The 19,243-nt window shown below is 36.6% G+C and overlaps 1 protein-coding gene across 5 annotated transcripts in view; it reads right to left on the reverse strand.

The window, feature by feature from the left end:
- The window catches only part of CPLANE1 (ciliogenesis and planar polarity effector complex subunit 1), a 175,073-nt gene that overhangs the window by 60,921 nt on the left and 94,909 nt on the right, over positions 1–19,243 (reverse strand). For all 5 annotated transcript variants that reach the window (XR_008917859.1, XM_056824552.1, XM_056824553.1 and 2 more), the window contains exons 33-38: positions 16,581–16,850; positions 14,176–14,949; positions 12,112–12,263; positions 9,183–9,312; positions 8,167–8,221; positions 6,961–7,065 (exon numbers count right to left, since the gene is read on the reverse strand). Coding sequence is in view for 4 of the 5 variants with exons in the window: in XM_056824552.1 (XP_056680530.1) it covers positions 6,961–7,065; positions 8,167–8,221; positions 9,183–9,312; positions 12,112–12,263; positions 14,176–14,949; positions 16,581–16,850 (1,486 nt within the window). In the remaining variant the exon portion in view is untranslated. The remainder of the gene's footprint in view (positions 1–6,960; positions 7,066–8,166; positions 8,222–9,182; positions 9,313–12,111; positions 12,264–14,175; positions 14,950–16,580; positions 16,851–19,243) is intronic.

Here is a 19,243-nt window from a genome sequence, read left to right on the forward strand (position 1 = left end):
CAATCTTTGTGAATGTACCATGTACTGCTGAAAAGAAGGTGTATTCCTTTTTGTCCCTATTTATTTTTCTCCATATATCTATTAACTCTAATTTTTTTTAAGATTTCATTCACATCTTTTACCTCTTTCTTATTTATTTTTTTATTTGAGTCATCTAAATTTGATAGTGGTAGGTTCAGGTCTCCCACTAGTATAGTTTTACTATCTATTTCCTCCTTCAATTCCACTAGTTTCTTCTTTAGAAATCTGGATGCTATACCATCTGGTGCATACATGTTGATTACTGATATTTCCTCATTCTCTATACTCCCTTTTATTAGGATGTATTTATCTTACCTATCCCTTTTAATCAGATCTGTTTTTACTTTGGCTGTGTCAGATATCATAATTGCAACTCCTGCCTTCTTTCTCTCAGTTGAGGCCCAATAGGTTTTGCTCCAACCTTTAATTCTAACCTGGTGAGTATCTACCCACCTCAGGTGTGTATCTTGTAGACAGCATATAGTAGGATTTTGGATTTTAATCCACTCTCATATTTGTTTTCATTTTATGGGTGAGTTCATCCCATTCATGTTCAAAGTTATGATGATCACCTGTGTATTCCCCAGCATTTTGATATCCTCTCCTAGTTCTGTCCTTTCTTCTTTTGCTATATCCTTTTAAACCAGTAGTTTGCTTTTAATCAATCCCCCTAATTTCCTCCCTTAATATGCTTCCCTTTCTGGCCCCTCCCCTTTTTGTTCCCTTCTTGTTTTTTTAGGGTCTGTTAAGTTCCCTCCCCTCTCTATTTCCCTCCCTTTTTGTACTCCCTCCCTCCTACCCCCCTCATTTGATCTAATTGTAGTCCTTAGAGAGTTTAAATAAAAAAAATTTTTCCCCTTTTCCCTCTCTTATTTACCTTTTCATGTTTCTCTTGATCTTTGTGTTTGGATATCAAACTTTCCACTGAGTTCTGGTCTTTTCTTTACAAATACTTGGTTTTTGAACAGTCCCCCTTGTTCCCACCCTTATTTTACTTCCCTTTCTACCCCCTCCTTATTTATCCCCCCCTTATTTTCCCTATAGTCTTTCTAAAATTAACCCCCCGCTCCCTCCCTCTCTTGTACTGCTTCCCTCCCCACCAGACCATTTGTTACCCTTCTACTCCCCTATAGGGTGCAAATCTATTCTCTACCCCCATTGGATTGGATTGTTTTTCCCTCTTTGAGTCACTTACAAATCACGTAAAAGTTGAGTATTTCCTGTCTCTGACCTCTTTACCCTTCCAGTGTATTGATGTTTTCCCCCCTCCCACCATGAGCTTCTTTATGACATATAAATTTACCCCCATTTGTTTTGTTTCCCATTTCTTTTAATATTAACCTATTTTTAAGCTCTAGTTATATATATATATATATATATATGCATACTTATGCATATGTATTTTTGCATGCATATATCTATATACCTATTTATGTCTTGTCCTTTCATCCTATACAGTTTGTTGCTGTTCCCTCTAAGTATACTTCTTTTTGCTGCCCAGCTAATAACAACAGTTTTTAAGAGTTACCAAAGACCTCTTTTTTTATAGGGATACATATCATTTTAACTTATTGAGTCTCTTAAAAATTTTTTTTGTTGTTTTTCTTTTTTCCCCTCTTTTTTAATTACCTTTTGATGATTCTCTTGAGTTCTGTGCTCGGACATCAAATTTTCTGTTCAGGTCTGGTCTTTTCTTTACGAATTCTTGGAATTCTTCTATTTTTTTGAATGATCATACTTTCCCCTGTAAGAATATAGTCAGTTTTGCTGGGTAGTTGATTCTTGGTTGTAGACCTAGTTCCCTTGCTTTCCGGAATATCGTATTCCATGCCTTTCTTTTTTTCAGTGTGGATGCAGCCAAATCCTGAGTTATCCTCACTGTAGTTGCTTGGTATCTGAATGACTTCTTCTTGGCAGCTTGTAATATCTTTTCTTTGGTCTGATAGTTCTTGAATTTGGCTATAACATTCCTGGGTGTTGTCAGTTGAGGATTAAATACAGGAGGTGATCTGTGGATTCTATCAATCTCCACTTTTCCCTCTTGTTCAAGAATTTCAGGGCAGTTTTCTTTAATAATTTCCTGTAATATAATGTCCAGGCTTTTTCTTTTGTCATGGTCTTCTGGTAGGCCAATGATTCCTACATTGTCTCTCCTTGAACAATTTTCTAAATCCTCTGTTTTGTGAATGAGATGCTTCATATTTTCCTCAATTTTTTCATTCTTTTGGTTTTGTTTTATAAAGTCCTGCTGCCTTGTGAAGTCGCTCGATTCCAATTGTTGTATTCTGGTTCTTAAAGACTGGATTTCATCCTTAGTTTTTTGGTTGTCCTTTTCCTTTTGGTCGGATTTTCTTTGGAGGTCATCTTTCATCTGCTTTGCCTCATCTTTCATCTGCTTTGCCTCATCTTTCGTCTCCTTTGCCTCATTTTCCAGCTGGTTGATTTTGGCTTTCAAGACATTATTTTCTGTTTCTAGATGACTTATCTTAGTTTTTAAGTTCTTTTCCCAATTGTCTTCAGCCTCTCTTAATTGTGTTTTGAATTGCATTTTGAGTTCTTCCAAAGCCTGTATCCAATTCGCTGGGATTTCTGATTTTTCCTTTGCTGATCCCTCCCCCTCTGTTTCATTCACTCTTTGCTTATTACCTGTGCAGAAGCTGTCTATTGTAATTTCTTTCTTCTTTTTCTGTTGTTTGCTCGAGTTTACCCCTTCTTTGCTCCATATTTGGCTGTGCTCTTGCTCCTCTCATTTTGTTTTGGTTTTGGGGCTGTCAGTCTCCCCTCTTGGAGCTTTGTCAGATCTCTTGGTACAGTATCTAGGGGAGGAATGTTAGCTTCTCTGTCCTCTGGAGGCTTTTGATTGGATTGAATTCAAGTGGGTTGGGCTATATGTGGTATGGAGCTCTGAGGCTCTGAAGACTCCTGGAAGGCTGGGCAGCCCAGGCTCTCTCCAGTTCTCTCCAGCTGCTTCTCCGCTGTTTGCAAGTGCCTTTGCCTGCCTCCCTGAACTCTGAGGAGTTCTGATTGAATTGGGTTCAGCTGGATTGATCCAGTTGTGCCCCGAGGCAACGGTGAGACTGGAGCCCGATGGAGGGACCCAGCCACTGCCTCTCTCTCCCTGGCTTCCTCCCTGCTGTCCAAGCTGGATGCTCCGAGCCCGGCGCCCTGCTGCTCACAAGGTAGACCCTGCAAACCAGCACCTTTGCCCGCTCAGAGGTTCCCGCTGCTGCTGCCGCAGGCTCAGCTCTCTGGGTTGTGGGGGAGGGGTCCTGGGACCTACCCTCTGCCTTCCCCTTAGCCCTGGGTATTCTCGGATTCCAGCTTTTGGGGGGGGGGGGCGTACCTTTTTATTTGAGTCCAGAAGGAGGGTTCCCCGCTTCTGTCCTGTTGTTCAGCATGGATTTCGGTGCCCTAGGAGCATTCAGTCTGTATCGGTAAGGAAGGGTCTTCCACAAGGTCTGAACTTTTGCTTCTTGCTAAGCCACCATCTTGACTCCACCCCCCTCTTTACAAATACTTGGAAATCTTCTATTTTGTTGAATGCCCATACTTTCCCCTGGAAGTATATAGCCAGTTTTGAAGGATAGGTGATCCTTGGTTGAAGACCCAATTCTCTTGTCTTTCTGAATATCATCTTCCAGGCCTTGTGGTCCTTTAGTGTGGAAGCTGTCAGGTCTTGTGTGATCCTGATTGGTGCTCCTTGGTATCTGAATTGTCTCTTTTTGGCTTCTTGTAGAATTTTCTCCTTAGCTTGAAAGCTCTGGAATTTGCAATTGCATTCCTGGGAGTTGTCTTTTGAGGGTTTAGTGTAGCAGGTGTTCTATGAACTCTTTCAATGCTTATTTTGTCCCCTTGTTCAAGAACATCAGGGCAGTTTTCTTGGATGATTTCTTGTAGTATGATGTCAAGATTTCGGTTTATTTCTGGCTTTTCAGGTAGATCAATGATTCTCAAATTGTCTCTTCATGCTCTGTTTTCCTGATCTGTTATCCTCTAAATGAGATATTTTGTTTTCTTCTATTTTGTCAGTCTTTTAACTTTGCTTTAATTCTCGCTGTTTTGCAAAATCATTGTCTTCCAGTTGCCTAATTCTGATCTTTAAAGACTGGTTTTCCTTTCCAGTTTGATCTATCCTGCTTTTCATGGCTTCCAGCTGTTTCGCCAATTGGGAGTTCTTGTCCTTTAAACTGTTATTTTCTCTTTGAACTATTTCCCACTTTTCTTGACAGAAGGTTTCCATCTTTTTGATAAGCTCCAATTTAAATTCTTCAAGAGTTTGTGGACAATTTCCATATTTTTGAAGGTTTTGGCTTTATTTGAATTTCCTCCTCTATTTCCTCTTTAGTCTGGATTTTTCCTCCATAAAAATTTTCCAGGGTCAACCCCTTCTTGTTTTTGTTTTTATTTTTTTCGTGGAGGAAGGTTATAGCTCCTGGGCACAATTTGCCATCACTGTGGCGATTTTTCCTTCCCTTTTTAGTCAGAAATCTGAGTGAGATGGGTAGGCTCTCTATGTATGGAATTAAGGAGCAAGAATATTGACTGAGGCAAGCTCTTGAATCTCTGCATCTTTTGCTGTATGCTGCCCTTCTCTGTGCAAGTTTCCCACAAGCACTCATGGTCTTTGCTCTTCAGCCTGCTGGGGTTTCAGGTGTAGCTGCTCTCAGGGATAGGTCTTTGGTGGTCTTAGTCAACTGCCAAGGAACTAGAGGTGCCCCTCACTCACTGGCTGATTCTGACGCACGCTGGCTCTGACTCTGTAGGTGGGACGGGGGAGGGTAGATCAGCTCGCATTTTGGTGGGAGCTTTTTCACCCACTTATAGTGTGGAAATGCCCAAATCCCACATACCTTTAATCCTCGTCCTATCGTGGAGTCCCTTCATTCTTATGAATTTGTTGTTTTTTTATCTTTTTGAGGTAGTTAATATCGGGGGGAAGGGGGTGCTGAGGAGAAGACAAGCCTTGCGTCTAGAGTGCTGCCATTTTACCCAGAAGTCCAATTGCCTCTTTCTTAAGAGAATTCCTGTCTACCAGAATATATAATATATTTCTATCAGGCAATATTTGCTGTGTATTTTGGCCCATTATTCTAATTTTATTTTGTAGAATCTAGTTTTTAATAATACAACATTGTCATTTTGAACACTTTCCACTTGAATCCTGGGAACATGGCAGCATTTTTTACAATCTACATATTAGTATGATAAGTAGTAGATCATACTAGCATAATACATAGCAGTCATCTAAAAACTGAAAAAAAACACCTCATATTGAATTTGTCTGCATGACATCAATTTAGCTATTTTTTAAATTACTTAACTGTTGCTTTGTTATTGACAGGCCTTTTAAGATAACATGGAATGAGATGGCTAGGTGTCTCACTGTATATTTCTATTTGTGTGTGATCCTGCACAAATCACTTAAACCCAACTGCCCTAAAACTGATATTTATTGATTCTTAAGACAGAAAGTAAGGGTTAAAAAAAAAAGATAACACAATTATCAAAAGGAAAGAAAAATTCTACCCTCATGTAGCAGAAATGATTTGTTGATTTTGAACATATTAAAAAGATAACTTTTTATTAGTTTCCTTATTTTGTAGTAAATTAGAAACTTAATGAAGAAAATATACTCCTCCAAATCTATTATGTACTTGAATGCAGTTTATCATGGAATTGTTTACTACTTAGTGATGTCATTTGTTATTAAACTACCAACTCTACTCAAATTATCATGGAATATATTTCTTTGTATAAATTGCATCCTCCCATTGAAATTCTTTGAGGGCAAGCAATGTTCCACATTTATTCCCAGAAACTAACATAGCAACTTTTCAAAGTTACAAAAAATTTGTTGAATACACGTAAATTACCTACAGACTAGACTAGGTTATAGGAATAAAAAACAGTTTTCCTAGAAATTAGTTTGGGCATTTAATGGACTTCTGAAAATCTCTTCACCCACAGACACTATTATCAAGAGTTAACAAACTTGGAGCTGAATTTTGAGTCAAGAAGACCTGGGTTCAAATCCAGCCTTAGATACCAATTGTGTGATGCTAGGCAAGTCACTTAATTCCTGCCTTGGTTTCCTTATCTGTAAAATGGGTATGACAAAAGCACCTACCTCCCAGAGTTCTGAGGATCAAATGAGATATTTACAAATTACTTTGTAAACCTTAAAGGATTACACAAATGCTTTTTTAATTATTATTGTAATGCAATCATTTTTTAGATACTTCCTGTCCAAACACACCTCCAACTTGAATTTACTAACCCTGACCTTAGTACTTTCAACCCCTGCCTAACACATTTTTCTATGTTAACAAAAGAATCTGGGGCAGAGAATCCAAAATTAAAATACAATCTAAGTTTGGACTGGAATGCATTATATAATACAGGAACACAGTGAGCTATATCTTTTCTATATCTTTTACTTAAATTTATACTAAATTGTAAAGTCATGTACAAACTAGCTGGCTCAGGAAGAAAGGAGAGGAAGCTAATCTGGAACAAAAAACTGGCCATAGGTAATCTACAGTAGGATAATTAAAAGGGCCTCTTTTAAAACTGCCTCAACTATAAGGCCTAAGTAATGCCTTATACTTAGCCCTGACAGAGATGCTAAAAGGGGAAGTAATTTAGTAGCATAAAAAAACAATAATAAACTCATTTACAGAGCTGTTTCAGATTTACAGAGCCCTTTCCTCAAAACACCCTATGTAATATGTAGTACACATATTATTCCCATCTTAGAGATCAGAAAATCAAGTTTTTCCAGAGGTAAAATAACCTTCCTGTATAGAGCTAGTGAAGCATGAGAGCTGAGGTTCAAGCCTGGTCATAAATACCTTACATTCCAGGCTTCTTTCAATCACAACAGACAACCACAAAAGAAAAAAAGAAAAAAAAAAGAAAAAAGAAAAAAAAGTGTTTTACCTGGATCTGTGTTTGTACTTGCATCTTGATTTTCCACCACCTTCTTTTTTACAGAAGCCATAAAATGTAATGCAGCTGAAGTAGAGATATCCTTTCCTAGTGATTCTGAAATATAAGGAAAAACTCAAGTGAAATCTAAGCAAGCGACCAATTTATTCACTGCCTACTGCATGCACAGATCTTACAAGAGAAATAGAGATTTTGCACTTAGGTTGGCTATAATCAAGTTTGAGACAAGAATAGGAAACAGTAAACACAAGGAAAAAGCAGATAATAGATAATTAAGTATTACATTGTTTAAAAATAAAAAGCTCAGAGAAGACCAGACTGATGAGGGCAGAGAGAGTCAAAGGAGGACTCATGGATGGATGAAGCAGGAAAATGAGATGTGAGCTGGACCAAGAACGGTGAGAAAGTTTGGAGAGGAAACAGAACTTTTCAAATAAATGAACAACAAAAACCCATAGAGCTAAGAATCAGCATGGTCTGTATGAACCTTTATGCGTGCACAGGGCTGGATTCAGAAGCCACAGAAAGTTGGGACAAAGGACTGAAGGTTTTTATTTTGGGTAACAAGGAAGATGTTAGTAGTAAGTTCAGAGGAAATTGTGAATGGTGTCAGGATCTTAAAATATAAATGTTTAGTAAGGAATTGAAGATGAAAGGCTGAAGCTGTGATGAGTAGACAAAATGGGAAACATGGACTTGGGAATCACATTTGGGATGTTGGAAGTCACTGAAAATAGATGAGCTCTTCAAATAACATATTACACATTTGGAGGAGAGGAGAGCAAGGATGTAGATTTTCTTACACCTTAATATGCACCCTACATTTAGGCAGCAACTCCAACTAAACTAGTTTTCTGAGTGTAAGTACTGTGTTCTCTTTTTTGATCCAACTCCTATGCTGAAAACTATATAGAACTGCTATAAATTCACTAAACTGAATATTTTATTAGTGTGTGTGGCCCTACCCATGTCATTTACTTCAATACTCAAATATCAGATCTATTGATTGTTCTCTAGAGGAGATTTTCACTGGAAAGAAGCATGTTCATATATATGTATACTTATCTTATATTAGAGATGATATTATAAAAAAATCTAGTTAATCTAACTCTTGTGATTATATAAGCTATCCCTAAAAACACTGATCTAATCTTGAAATTTAGGGAAAAAAAACTTATAAATCACAAAGATACATACCCAAAGGAATTACAAAACTATCAGTAGCCTGAGGAATAGGTTGCTCTTGCTGATCCTAAATAAAACCCAAAATGAATGTTTAGTTACTGTAAAATGTGGGTTATTATCTTTGACATTTAACATCATTTAGGTGTCATACTGCATAAAGTTATCCATTTCCATTAAGTTCATTATTCAAACAGTACTGTAGTATTATCATCAATTCATTATAAAGTCAAGGGTTAGTATTATAAGATTAAAAATTAACATCTGATACTCCATGTATAATATTTTTAAGATTTATTAATAATCACTTGAAGTAGAGGGAAGTGATAGCTTGAGCAGAGAAGAGTTTTCCCAGACCATGCAAGCGGGGAAAAAAGAGAGAGGGCGGAGTTCCAGAAACTTTTATGTACAACATGTAAGGATATAACATGGGGACAAAGGGAAAGGGATACTGGAAAATGTAGTTCAAGGGCACAAAATTCCAATTACACAGTATACATACTTTAGGAATATTTAGGGTTAAAGATACTTTCAAGAAGTATAGTTTGAGGGCAGCTGGGTAGCTCAGTGGATTGAGAGCCAGGTCAAGAGACAGGAGGCCCTAGGTTCCAATCTGGCCTCAGACACTTCCCAGCTGTGTGACTCTGGGCAAGTCACTTAAACCCCATTGCCTAGCCATTACCACTCTTCTGTCTTGGAGTCAAAGTATTGACTCCAAAACTGAAGGTAAGGGTTTAAAAAAAAAAAGTATATTTTGACTATGTCCATGTTATAGACTATTCAATTTGAACATTAGAAATTCTGAGCCCCCTCTCTTCCAAATCCCTTTTGTCCAGCTTAAAACACTTAATTAAACTACCTAACTCTAGGCAGCATCCATCTGATAATATGCACCTTATTATATACTAATTTACTTGAGGCCTTGTCAGTTTATAATTTTTGTAAATATATAAGATTAATACAAATAATAAAAAGGCACTGAGTTCAATGTTCTTGTAAATCATTAAAGTTTGACAGTGGCTTTCCTCTACCTCTTGTTTCATAACTACTTTGAAATCATTGTGATTAATAATGGAATCCTCTGATTGGAATGTCACACATTTTTTCTCTTGTTTCTCTGAACTCTTTTCTTCAAGTTCTTTCTTAGCCCGTCTTCTTTCTCTGTCATAAAAAAGTATAAAATTAAATTTAATTAAAAGAAACAAGAAACTAACAAATGAAAATGAAAAAAAATTATATCTGAGGAAAAAAGTAAGTTGAAACATAATATGACATTTATACACTGCTTTAAGTTTGCAACATTTTTTTTATTTTCTTTTATAAACTTGTCAATCACCAACAAATGCGGACATTTCCATTTAAAAGGAGGCTTACATATGGATATCTATTAGTTAACTTCTTTTTCAAGGTATATATTGAATTTAGCAGTAGTAACAACACTACCCAATTTACTTGTTTTTGTTCCTTTCAGAACTTCCACATGCCCTCTTTTATACATTTTTACTTGTTTCAAGAACACCATTTTTTCATTAAAATTTTTTTTAATTTTTAAAAATTATTTTACCTTCAAAGATAAAGCAAGGCTTTTTTATATATTTACTATCACACTGAATACTCACAATAATATAGAAAGGAAGGGGGAAGGGAGAAAAGGAATTATTCTCATTTCACAAATTAGGAAACTAAATCTCAGAGAAGTTAAATGAATTGTTAGGACAGAGTCAGGCCCTGAAGTCAAGTTCTCTGATTCTAATATTATTGCTTTTCCTACTACACTATGCTGCTTAAAAACCTAAGAATTTATGGTTACAGTAAAATAAATCAACATAATTACTGTGTGCGCTATGAAAGTATCTTCTGAATTAAACATCCAAAACCAAATTTTGACAAATTTTTTTTAAAAAACCATCTTGTCAACTCTTGATTTTCTTGAGAACTTAATCTAAAGGTATATAGTAATTATATTACTTTGTTGAGAATTGTAGAAGTGAAAGTAATTCTAAAGATCATCTAATCAAATGCCTTCATTTTTGGAGATAAGGTAACTGAGACCCAGAAAAATTAAGTAATCTCTTCAAGATCACATGGTTTTGTAAAAGGCAGTCAGAATTAGAAACCAGGTCTCCTAATTTCCTATTAAATTCTACCACAAAGGCTGTCTACCTGCTGATTATTTCATAGCTTCAGTATTTCATCAGATAACATATAAGAATCTGTGATTAAATGTAAATAAATCCAACTGGCTACACACTAGCATCACTAGTTTTAGATGAACAAAGCGGGGTTTAAACTATCCATTTGATAGTAACAAAACACTTTAATTCCAGTGGTTAATGTCTATAACTGATTTAAGTTATTACAAGTTCATAACACAAATGGTTTCACAGGGGACAGTTAGTAAAAATGTATAAAGTCGGGAGATAGTGTCTCATAAGAAGAGCTAGAAGTCAATTACTGGATTGCAGAGGACATATGGAGGGTATTAACTTATAAAATGACTAGAAAGATAGGAAGGGGCCAAGTCATGACTTTAAAAGACAGAGGATTTTATACTTTATTCTGAAAGTAACAGGGAGCCACTGGGTTTTATTAAACATTTTCCTTCTGGCTCTGTTTACTTCTGGATTTCAACACCATGCCCCTTCTTGGGTATCTTCTTCCCATCCCACTCCTCTGCTTTTTAAATCCCATTTGTTTGTCTTCACCTTTAGAATACAAATTCCGTGAGGGCAAAGACTTTTCTTTTTTTGCCTATATTTGTATCCTTAGCATTTAGTACAGTGCCCAGGAACAGTAACGATTATCTTTCTCAACAATTCCAGGGGCTCCCTATCACTTGGGGAATGGTCAAATATGTTATGATATATCATCATGATTGAATACTACTATGCCATAAGAAATGACAAGCAGGATGCTTTCAGAATCCGGGAAAGCCTTATATGAACTGATGCAAAGTAAAGTGAGCAGTGAGAAAACACTGTATACAATGATCAGCTATGAGTGATTTAGCTACTCTGATCATGACAATAATACAAGAAAATTCCAAAATATCCATGATAAAAAATGCTATCTACCTCCAGGGACATAACAGATAAATTCTAAATGTAGATTGAAGCATACTTTTTATTTTCTTTATTTTTCTTGATTGAATGTTTTCTTTTGAAACATGATTAGTAGGGAAACATGTTTTGCATGACTGCACATATATAATTGATATCATACTACTTGCCTTCTCAAAGAGTGAAATAGGAGGGAGGGAAAGAATTTGAAACTCAAAAAAATTTTAAATGAATGTTAGAATTGCTTTGATTGGGAAATATTTAATGAAATAAAAATTTTAAGTAATTTTTTAAATAGAAAATTTGCCTTAAAATTAATTCTACCACTAAAGGAGAAATCAAGGAATACAACAAATGAATTTTGTACCAAGGAATATATTATAGGACTAATTTGGGATGTGAAAATCATTTTTTAGGAGGGAAATACATGATCCTTTAAGCTCATGGAACATACTGAAATAAGTTTGAATTAAGTTTATGAGAAAATATTTTGGAAGATGACTTTAAAAAAAGAAGAGGCTATTGGATAACGTTTCAAAAGATCTGGATCTTTTAACTCCAAAACCAGTGCCCTCTTCCTACTATTCAATGTTGCCTCCCAAAATAATGTTTTATAAATATTCTTCTGTATGATCCTAATAACCACTGTATGATGTCAGTAGTATATTATTACTCATATTCTACAGGTAAAGAAATTGAGATTCAAAGAGGTCAATGACTTACCTGAAAACACAAAGCTACTTAAGTGGCACAGCCAGATTTTAAAATTGTGAATCTATCATTTTTTTCAGTATGCCATAGTTGACTCTCAAATTTATTTCAGCTCTAATTCCATAGGTAAAAGTAAAAGTAGTAATGATGTCTCCAATTTATTTTCACAAAATCTTACTTCAAAACTTACCTTTTTTTATTATCCATTTTAGGTTCTATTTTGGCCTTTAAAAGGTGGATATTTCTAAGTTTCCCATGTTCAAATAAATTAAATGATTGTTTCTGCTGGCTTTGTTTAAATGCAAGGAGATTTTCAATTGGGATGAATTTTGGTTTCTGGCACTAGGAAAGACAGAAAGAATTGTGCAGTTAAAAGTTAAAAAAACAAACCAGAACACCTCAATTAAGATACTGTGATTACAAAAATCAATTAGTTCTAATTAAATTAAAATTCACAAGCAAGAAGCTATCAAGATGATTTGGTTTTTACATGGTAGATCTAGATTCTAGGAGTACTACAGCCACAAAGCAGAAACTAGGATTTCTGTTCCATTGGACAAAGCCAGTTAAGCAAGGTGGAAAATAGGAAACAGTGGACAGCCCAGGCTGTTCAGGTGCAATCATGACAGGTGAAGGAACAACCAAATCCTCAGAGAATCCAGCCCAGCCATGCCAAAAGCCCCTAATCTATGCTGCAGGAAAGCTAGCACCAAAGGGAAATGCACAGACCACTCCCCTCCTGAACACTTTCCAGAGATTGTTGAACAAAACAACAAAATTGATAAATATAAGCAGAAATTAAATGTCCACACATCCATGGCAATTCTACTGCACCACTTATCAGAAACTCTATTTGCCTCCACCTCTTACTATCTCCTCAAAGAAAATTATCCAAAAAGAGTGTTATATAATATAATCTCAGTAATGAAAGGATCACACACCAGCACTATAAGGCACTTGCTTTAATGATACTTAAATATGCTAGATAATTGCTACCAGGTGGAAATGCCCTTTACAACTGCTCCCTACCTCCTTCTTGCTCTCAAATCTTAACTAAACAGTTTTCCCTATTACTCTACAACATGAGACCTTTTAAATATCTAATTCAGAGAGGACTGATGGACTCTGAGTGCAAACTAAAGTATAATTTTTTCACTTTTTTTTTTGTAACATGACTAATATCAAAATATATTTTGCATGACTTCACATGTATAACTGATATATGCTTGTTTTCTCAATAGAGGTGAAGGAGGTTTGGAAAGGAAGGAAAGAATTTGGAACTCAAAAACATTTTTTAATGTAAAAAAATAATTAATAAATTATTTTAAAATTTTAATCCATAGAATTTAGAGCTAAGGATTTTAGAAATCATCTAAACTCTAAATCAACAAAAACTAATGTTAAGATGAGGAAACTGAGGCTCAAAAATTTGATGTGACTTGCTCATTGAATAAAGATAATAATTATCAGAGCTAAGATCTAAACCCAAACTCTCTAGCTCTAAATCCAGTGCTCTTTTCACTATAATGTCATCTCATATTATTAGTTTAAATACAATAGTTAATAATATCTTTTCTATAAGAATTCAAGTTATTGGGGCAGCTACATGGCTCAGTGAAGAGAAAGTCAGCCCTGGAAATAGGAAATAGCCCTGTGTTCAAATCTGACCTCTGATACTTTCTAGCTGTGTGACCCTGATCAAATCACTCAACCCCCATTGCCTAGCTCTTATCTCTCTTCTGCTTTGGAACTGATATTTAGCATCAATTCTAAGGCAAAAGGCAAGGGTTTAAAAAAAAGAAAAAATATTAAAATAATAAGTTAAAAATTATTTTCTTTGAAACTCTTACCTTCTTAGAACCAATACAAAGTATTGCAGTCCTCATGCCGCATGTGAGCCCCTGCCTTACTCCAGAAAAGGGAGGGAGAAAGAGCTCCCATTGGGAGGTTAGAGGAGTGGAATATATGAGAAATGTCCTCAGGCAGGCATGGAGAGGGGAGGGGAACTGCATGCTCTGGCACACATGCCATAGGTTCACCAACACAGGACTAGGCAATGAGGATTAAGTGACTTGCCCAGGGTCACACATCTAAGAAGTATCTGAGGCCAGATTTGAACCCAGAAACTCCTGTCTCCAGGACTGACTGACTCTCTATCCACTAAGATAACAAACTGCCCCAAAAAATTATTTTCATTGAAGAAATAACATATTTATACTACTCTGCCATTAAATTAAATTTTAAAATCCATTACCTTGTGTTCTGGGGGTAAGCAAGTATGAAGTAATTTTATACTTGGGTATAAGATTTCTTTTAAGTCTTTTTCTTTTTCTTTAGGTCTACTTGGGATTGAAGGAGTAGCAAATGATGTTCTCGAGGCTGTTGAAAACATAGTAGGATTAAATTGTAGGTGTAGCAAAGGTACACCAAGAAAATCCTGATTATGCATCTCGGAAGGCTCTGGTTTCACATCAAATGCTTTTTCTTGTCTTTTTGCTGCAGAGTCCTGTTGAGGTGTCATTTTTTCTTGGTCAATGTATTGATCTAAGTTGAGATGTTTAGGGGTTTCTCTGGATATTATTTCTGCCCATCTCTTCTGTTCAAGTGCTTTCTGCACAGTTTCCACATCATACTGATTCAAATTCAAATGGGATGTTGAAGTGATATCCTGGGCCAGTGAAAGATATTTTTTTCCAGAGCTGGATAACCCCCAGGCCTCTTTTGGCTCTGGGGGAGGTCTGAATGGAACCTGTGGGGTTCTTACTGGATGGACAGGGAGGGGCTTGAATTCAGGCTTCATTTGGATCTTGAGCAAAGGAAAGCCATTGGCAGGATTTAAGGTTTTTACAGCTGGAATAAGCATAGGGCTCTTATCAACAGTGGGTGTGGTAGACAACAGATGAAAAGGATTGCTTGCAGCAACAGTTGGAGAACATGGAGTGGATGAGCCCAGACCTTGTGGAATTACTCCTTCATTTTTAGATGAGACATCTAAATGACCTGAGGGAGCACAAAAGGATGGAATATTCTGAAAGAAAAAAAAAAGAGGCTTATATTTATAAAAAACATTTCAGCCCAAAGATCCCAGCTTTTGGGACAAAAATCCACTATTCGATAAAAACTGCTGGGAAAATTGGAAGACAGTGTGGGAGAGACTAGGAATAGATCAACACCTCACACCCTACACCAAGTTAAATTCAAAATGGGTGAGTGACTTAAACATAAAGAAGGAAACCATAAGTAAATTGGGTAAACACAGAATAGTATACATGTCAGACCTTTGGGAGGGGAAAGGCTTTAAAACCAAGCAAGATATAGAAAGAATCACAAAATGTAAAATAAATAATTTTGACTACATCAAACTAAAAAGCTTTTGTACAAACAAAACCAATATAACTAAAATCAGAAGGGAAACAACAAATTGGGAAAAAATCTTCATAGAAACCTCTGACAAAGGTTTAATTACTCATATTTATAATGAGCTAAATCAATTGTACAAAAAATCAAGCCATTCTCCAATTGATAAATGGGCAAGGGAAATGGATAGGCAGTTCTCAGATAAAGAAATCAAAACTATTAACAAGCACATGAAGAAGTGTTCTACATCTCTTATAATCAGAGAGATGCAAATCAAAACAACTCTGAGGTATCACCTCACACCTAGCAGATTGGCTAACATAACAGCAAAGGAAAGTAATGAATGCTGGAGGGGATGTGGCAAAGTAGGGACATTAATTCATTGCTGGTGGAGTTGTGAACTGATCCAACCATTTTGGAGGGCAATTTGGAACTATGCCCAAAGGGCGACAAAAGAATATCTACCCTTTGACCCAGCCATAGCACTGCTGGGTCTGTACCCCAAAGAGATAATGGACACAAAGACTTGTACAAAAATATTCATAGCTGCGCTCTTTGTGGTGGCCCAAAACTGGAAAACGAGGGGATGCCCATCAATTGGGGAATGGCTGAACAAACTGTGGTATATGTTGGTGATGGAATACTATTGTGCTCAAAGGAATAATAAAGTGGAGAAGTTCCATGGAGACTGGAACAACCTCCAGGAAGTGATGCAGAGCGAGAGGAGCAGAACCAGGAGAACATTGTACACAGAGACTAATACACTGTGGTATAATCGAACGTAATGGACTTCTCCATTAGGGGCGGTGTAATGTCCCTGAACAACTTTCAGGGATCCAGGAGAAAAAAAACACCATTCATAAGCAAAGGATAAACTATGGGAGTGGAAACACCGAGAAAAAGCAACTGCCTGAATACAGAGGTTGAGGGGACATGACAGAGGATAGACTTTAAATGAACACTCTAATGCAAATACTATCAACAAAGCAATGGGTTCAAATCAAGAAAACATCTAATGCCCAGTGGACTTACGCGTCGGCTATGGGGGGTGGGGGGGAGGAAAAGAAAATGATCTATGTCTTTAACGAATAATGCTTGGAAATGATCAAATAAAATATATTAAAAAAAAAAAAACATTTCAGAATTCTTTGCGTTAAAAATGATTATGTATGGTAGATTTTCCCCCCCTTTGGGGATGGGGAAATTAACTACTGGAGAATAGTAATTTAATCAAACAAGTAAAAAAACCCAAACTCTTGGAAATCACAAAATCCATATTATGCTCTACATTATATAAGGTACCTGAATATGTCTGACTTTATTCTGATCAGAATGGACAATTCCTTCATGATGAGGTCTTCTCTTTTCAAATTGTCTGGAATTTTCTCCATTGGATCTAAGTTGCAAGTCTTTGTTAAGATTTTTAACAGAGTGTTCAACATCACCACTGCCTCCTGTGGCACCTGAAATTTGGCTGCCCTCCAAGTGCTGCTGTGTGAGTTGGATATTGGGAAGGCTGGAAAATGATGATCCTACTATTTGCATTAGACTTAAAAAGTTGATCTGCTGCAACTAGGATGCAAAAAAAAAAGTTTAATTATAGTAATTATATAATTATAAAAATATATAGTAAAATACAGTAAAAGAAATGGCCACAGTCTCTTAGAATATTTAACAACCTGAGTCGTACTCTTGCTCCTTTTTCATTCAATCAGTAAACATTATATGAGGTGCTAAGTAAGGGATACAAAAGAAGAAAAAAACCCTGCCCCTCAATGAAGTTTATAGTGTGGCTGGAAATATAAAGAAATGAAAAAAATTTAAGTTTAATAAAATTATATCCTCTTAAGTCCTATTCTGATGAGACAGAGATTCCAGGTCTTAAAGGCTACTCTAACTAAGTAGAAGTCCTGGTAGCTGCCGTCAAATTGGAAAGGTTTCCAGTATAGATCTCTTTGTCTGTTTGTCATCAGGACTTGAAAAAAGTCAGGCAAGTTCAAAAAGGTTCATCAAAAGACTCATCACAGCAGAGTGAAATGAGCAGAACCAGAAGAACACTATACACAGAAACTGAAACACACAATGGCACAATCGAATGTAATGGACTTCTCTACTAGCAGCAATGCAATGACCCAGAACAATCCAAAAGGACTTATGAAAAAGAACGCTATCCACATCCAGAGAAAGAACAGTGGGAATAGAAACACAGAAGAAATACAACTGCTTGATCACATGGTTCAATGGGTATAGGATTGGGGATTTTGGTTTTAAATGATCACTCTATTGCAAATATTAATAATATGGAAATGGGTTTTTAAAAAATGATACATGTATAACCCAGTGGAATTGCTTATAAGCTATGGGATGGGGGAGTGAAATAGGGAGAAGAACATGAATCATGTAACCATGGAAAAAATATACTAAATAAATAAAGAATTTTTAGAAGACATCACAAAATGATAAATTTTTCTGCCACAGCCAATTCTCAAATACCATCTACCAAATTGCAGAAAAAGTAATTTGTATTGGTACACAAAGCATACATACACAAAAAGATGAAATAGTTAATCCTTAGAATACTCAAGTGTAATAAAATAGTATGCAAAAGCACTAGAGAATGGAATATAATGAAGGAATAACAGAATGAGTTGAAGTTCAATAGAAAAGAATTTCAGGAAACATGACAAAAGATGGGATGAGTCAATGTTGGATGAGATGTGGGAAAGCAAGCACATTGTGTCAAGGAAGCTCATCCCCTCCCCCTTCCTGAGTAACTTTACCTGTCTATCAAACATTCCTGACATATCACAGTTACACCAGGGTTACATTGGTGTATGTTCTGTACGTCAGTAAAAGTTAAGGTTTGGGGCAGAACCAGGGGAGACAGACAAGAGGACCATGAGAGAACCATGTAAACCTTAAAATTTCTTAGACTTATGAATGTTGGAAATTTCCCCATTGGGAAATTTCATACTGGAAAAAATTTCCTACTGATAGTAAGAACTCTATTGGAATGTAAAACCCCCTTGGCATGGGAGGATCCTTCTCCTCCCTACTTAAGACTACTTTAGGACAGAAACCTTTTGCTAAACAATGGAAAGGGTTTTGACCTATGCTTAAGCATAGAACAGGAAGTTCTTTGAGTCATGATTGATTTTAGAATTGATACAATAGAGATACTTGGAATGACAGAACCAGGTCTTGGAAAATACAATCTCCACTCTACTTAGAGTAACAGGATTTAGGAAGGGCTGCAGCAAAGATCAAGATTTAATTATTTGAGAACATGACCTTCAACAAACATGTGCAAAGCTACAGACCTCTGGGCAGTCCTGGGTTAAACTAGAGCCACCATTGGCACAGGGGAGACATCGACAGTGATTGGTAGATGTGAGAACTAAGGGGAGGGAACTTAGATGGTTTCCTTAAAGATAGTGGGGTCTGAGGACAGAGGGAGGAGAGTTTTTTTGCTCTGAGAGGTTTTGCTCTGAGGAGGTTTTGCTCTGAGAGGTTTTGCTCTGAAGGAGTCTGGAGGTGGAGGCCCCTGAGACTGTTTCTCCATTTTGGTCACGTGAGTGATAGGGACTGATCTCTTTTCTTTGCCTCAGCTATCTAAGGGCTTGGGCCTTTGGCCCAGCCTAAGCAGAGGGGGTATTTAAGCCCTATTCCCTTCTTCCCCCCCCCCCTCTCTCTCTCTCTCTCTCTCTCTAATACCTTTCTTCCTCCTGTTTGTAATTATAAACTCCATAAAAGGTTGACTGCTGACTTGAGTTTTCATTTAGGAATTACATAGCTGAATTCCTTGGTGACCTTAAATTAATATATATCAGTCTTTTAAAGTGATTTCCATGTCACAACCATGAGGAGAAGAGACAGAGCAGGCAGACAGGTGAGGGGGAATGAGGAAGAGACTGGCAGGCTAGGCCCCACGCAGTCAGGTTACTTTGTAAAATTGAGATTTGAAC

Source organism: Monodelphis domestica, chromosome 3, assembly GCF_027887165.1.
Source record: "Monodelphis domestica isolate mMonDom1 chromosome 3, mMonDom1.pri, whole genome shotgun sequence".
NCBI lineage: Eukaryota > Metazoa > Chordata > Mammalia > Didelphimorphia > Didelphidae > Monodelphis > Monodelphis domestica.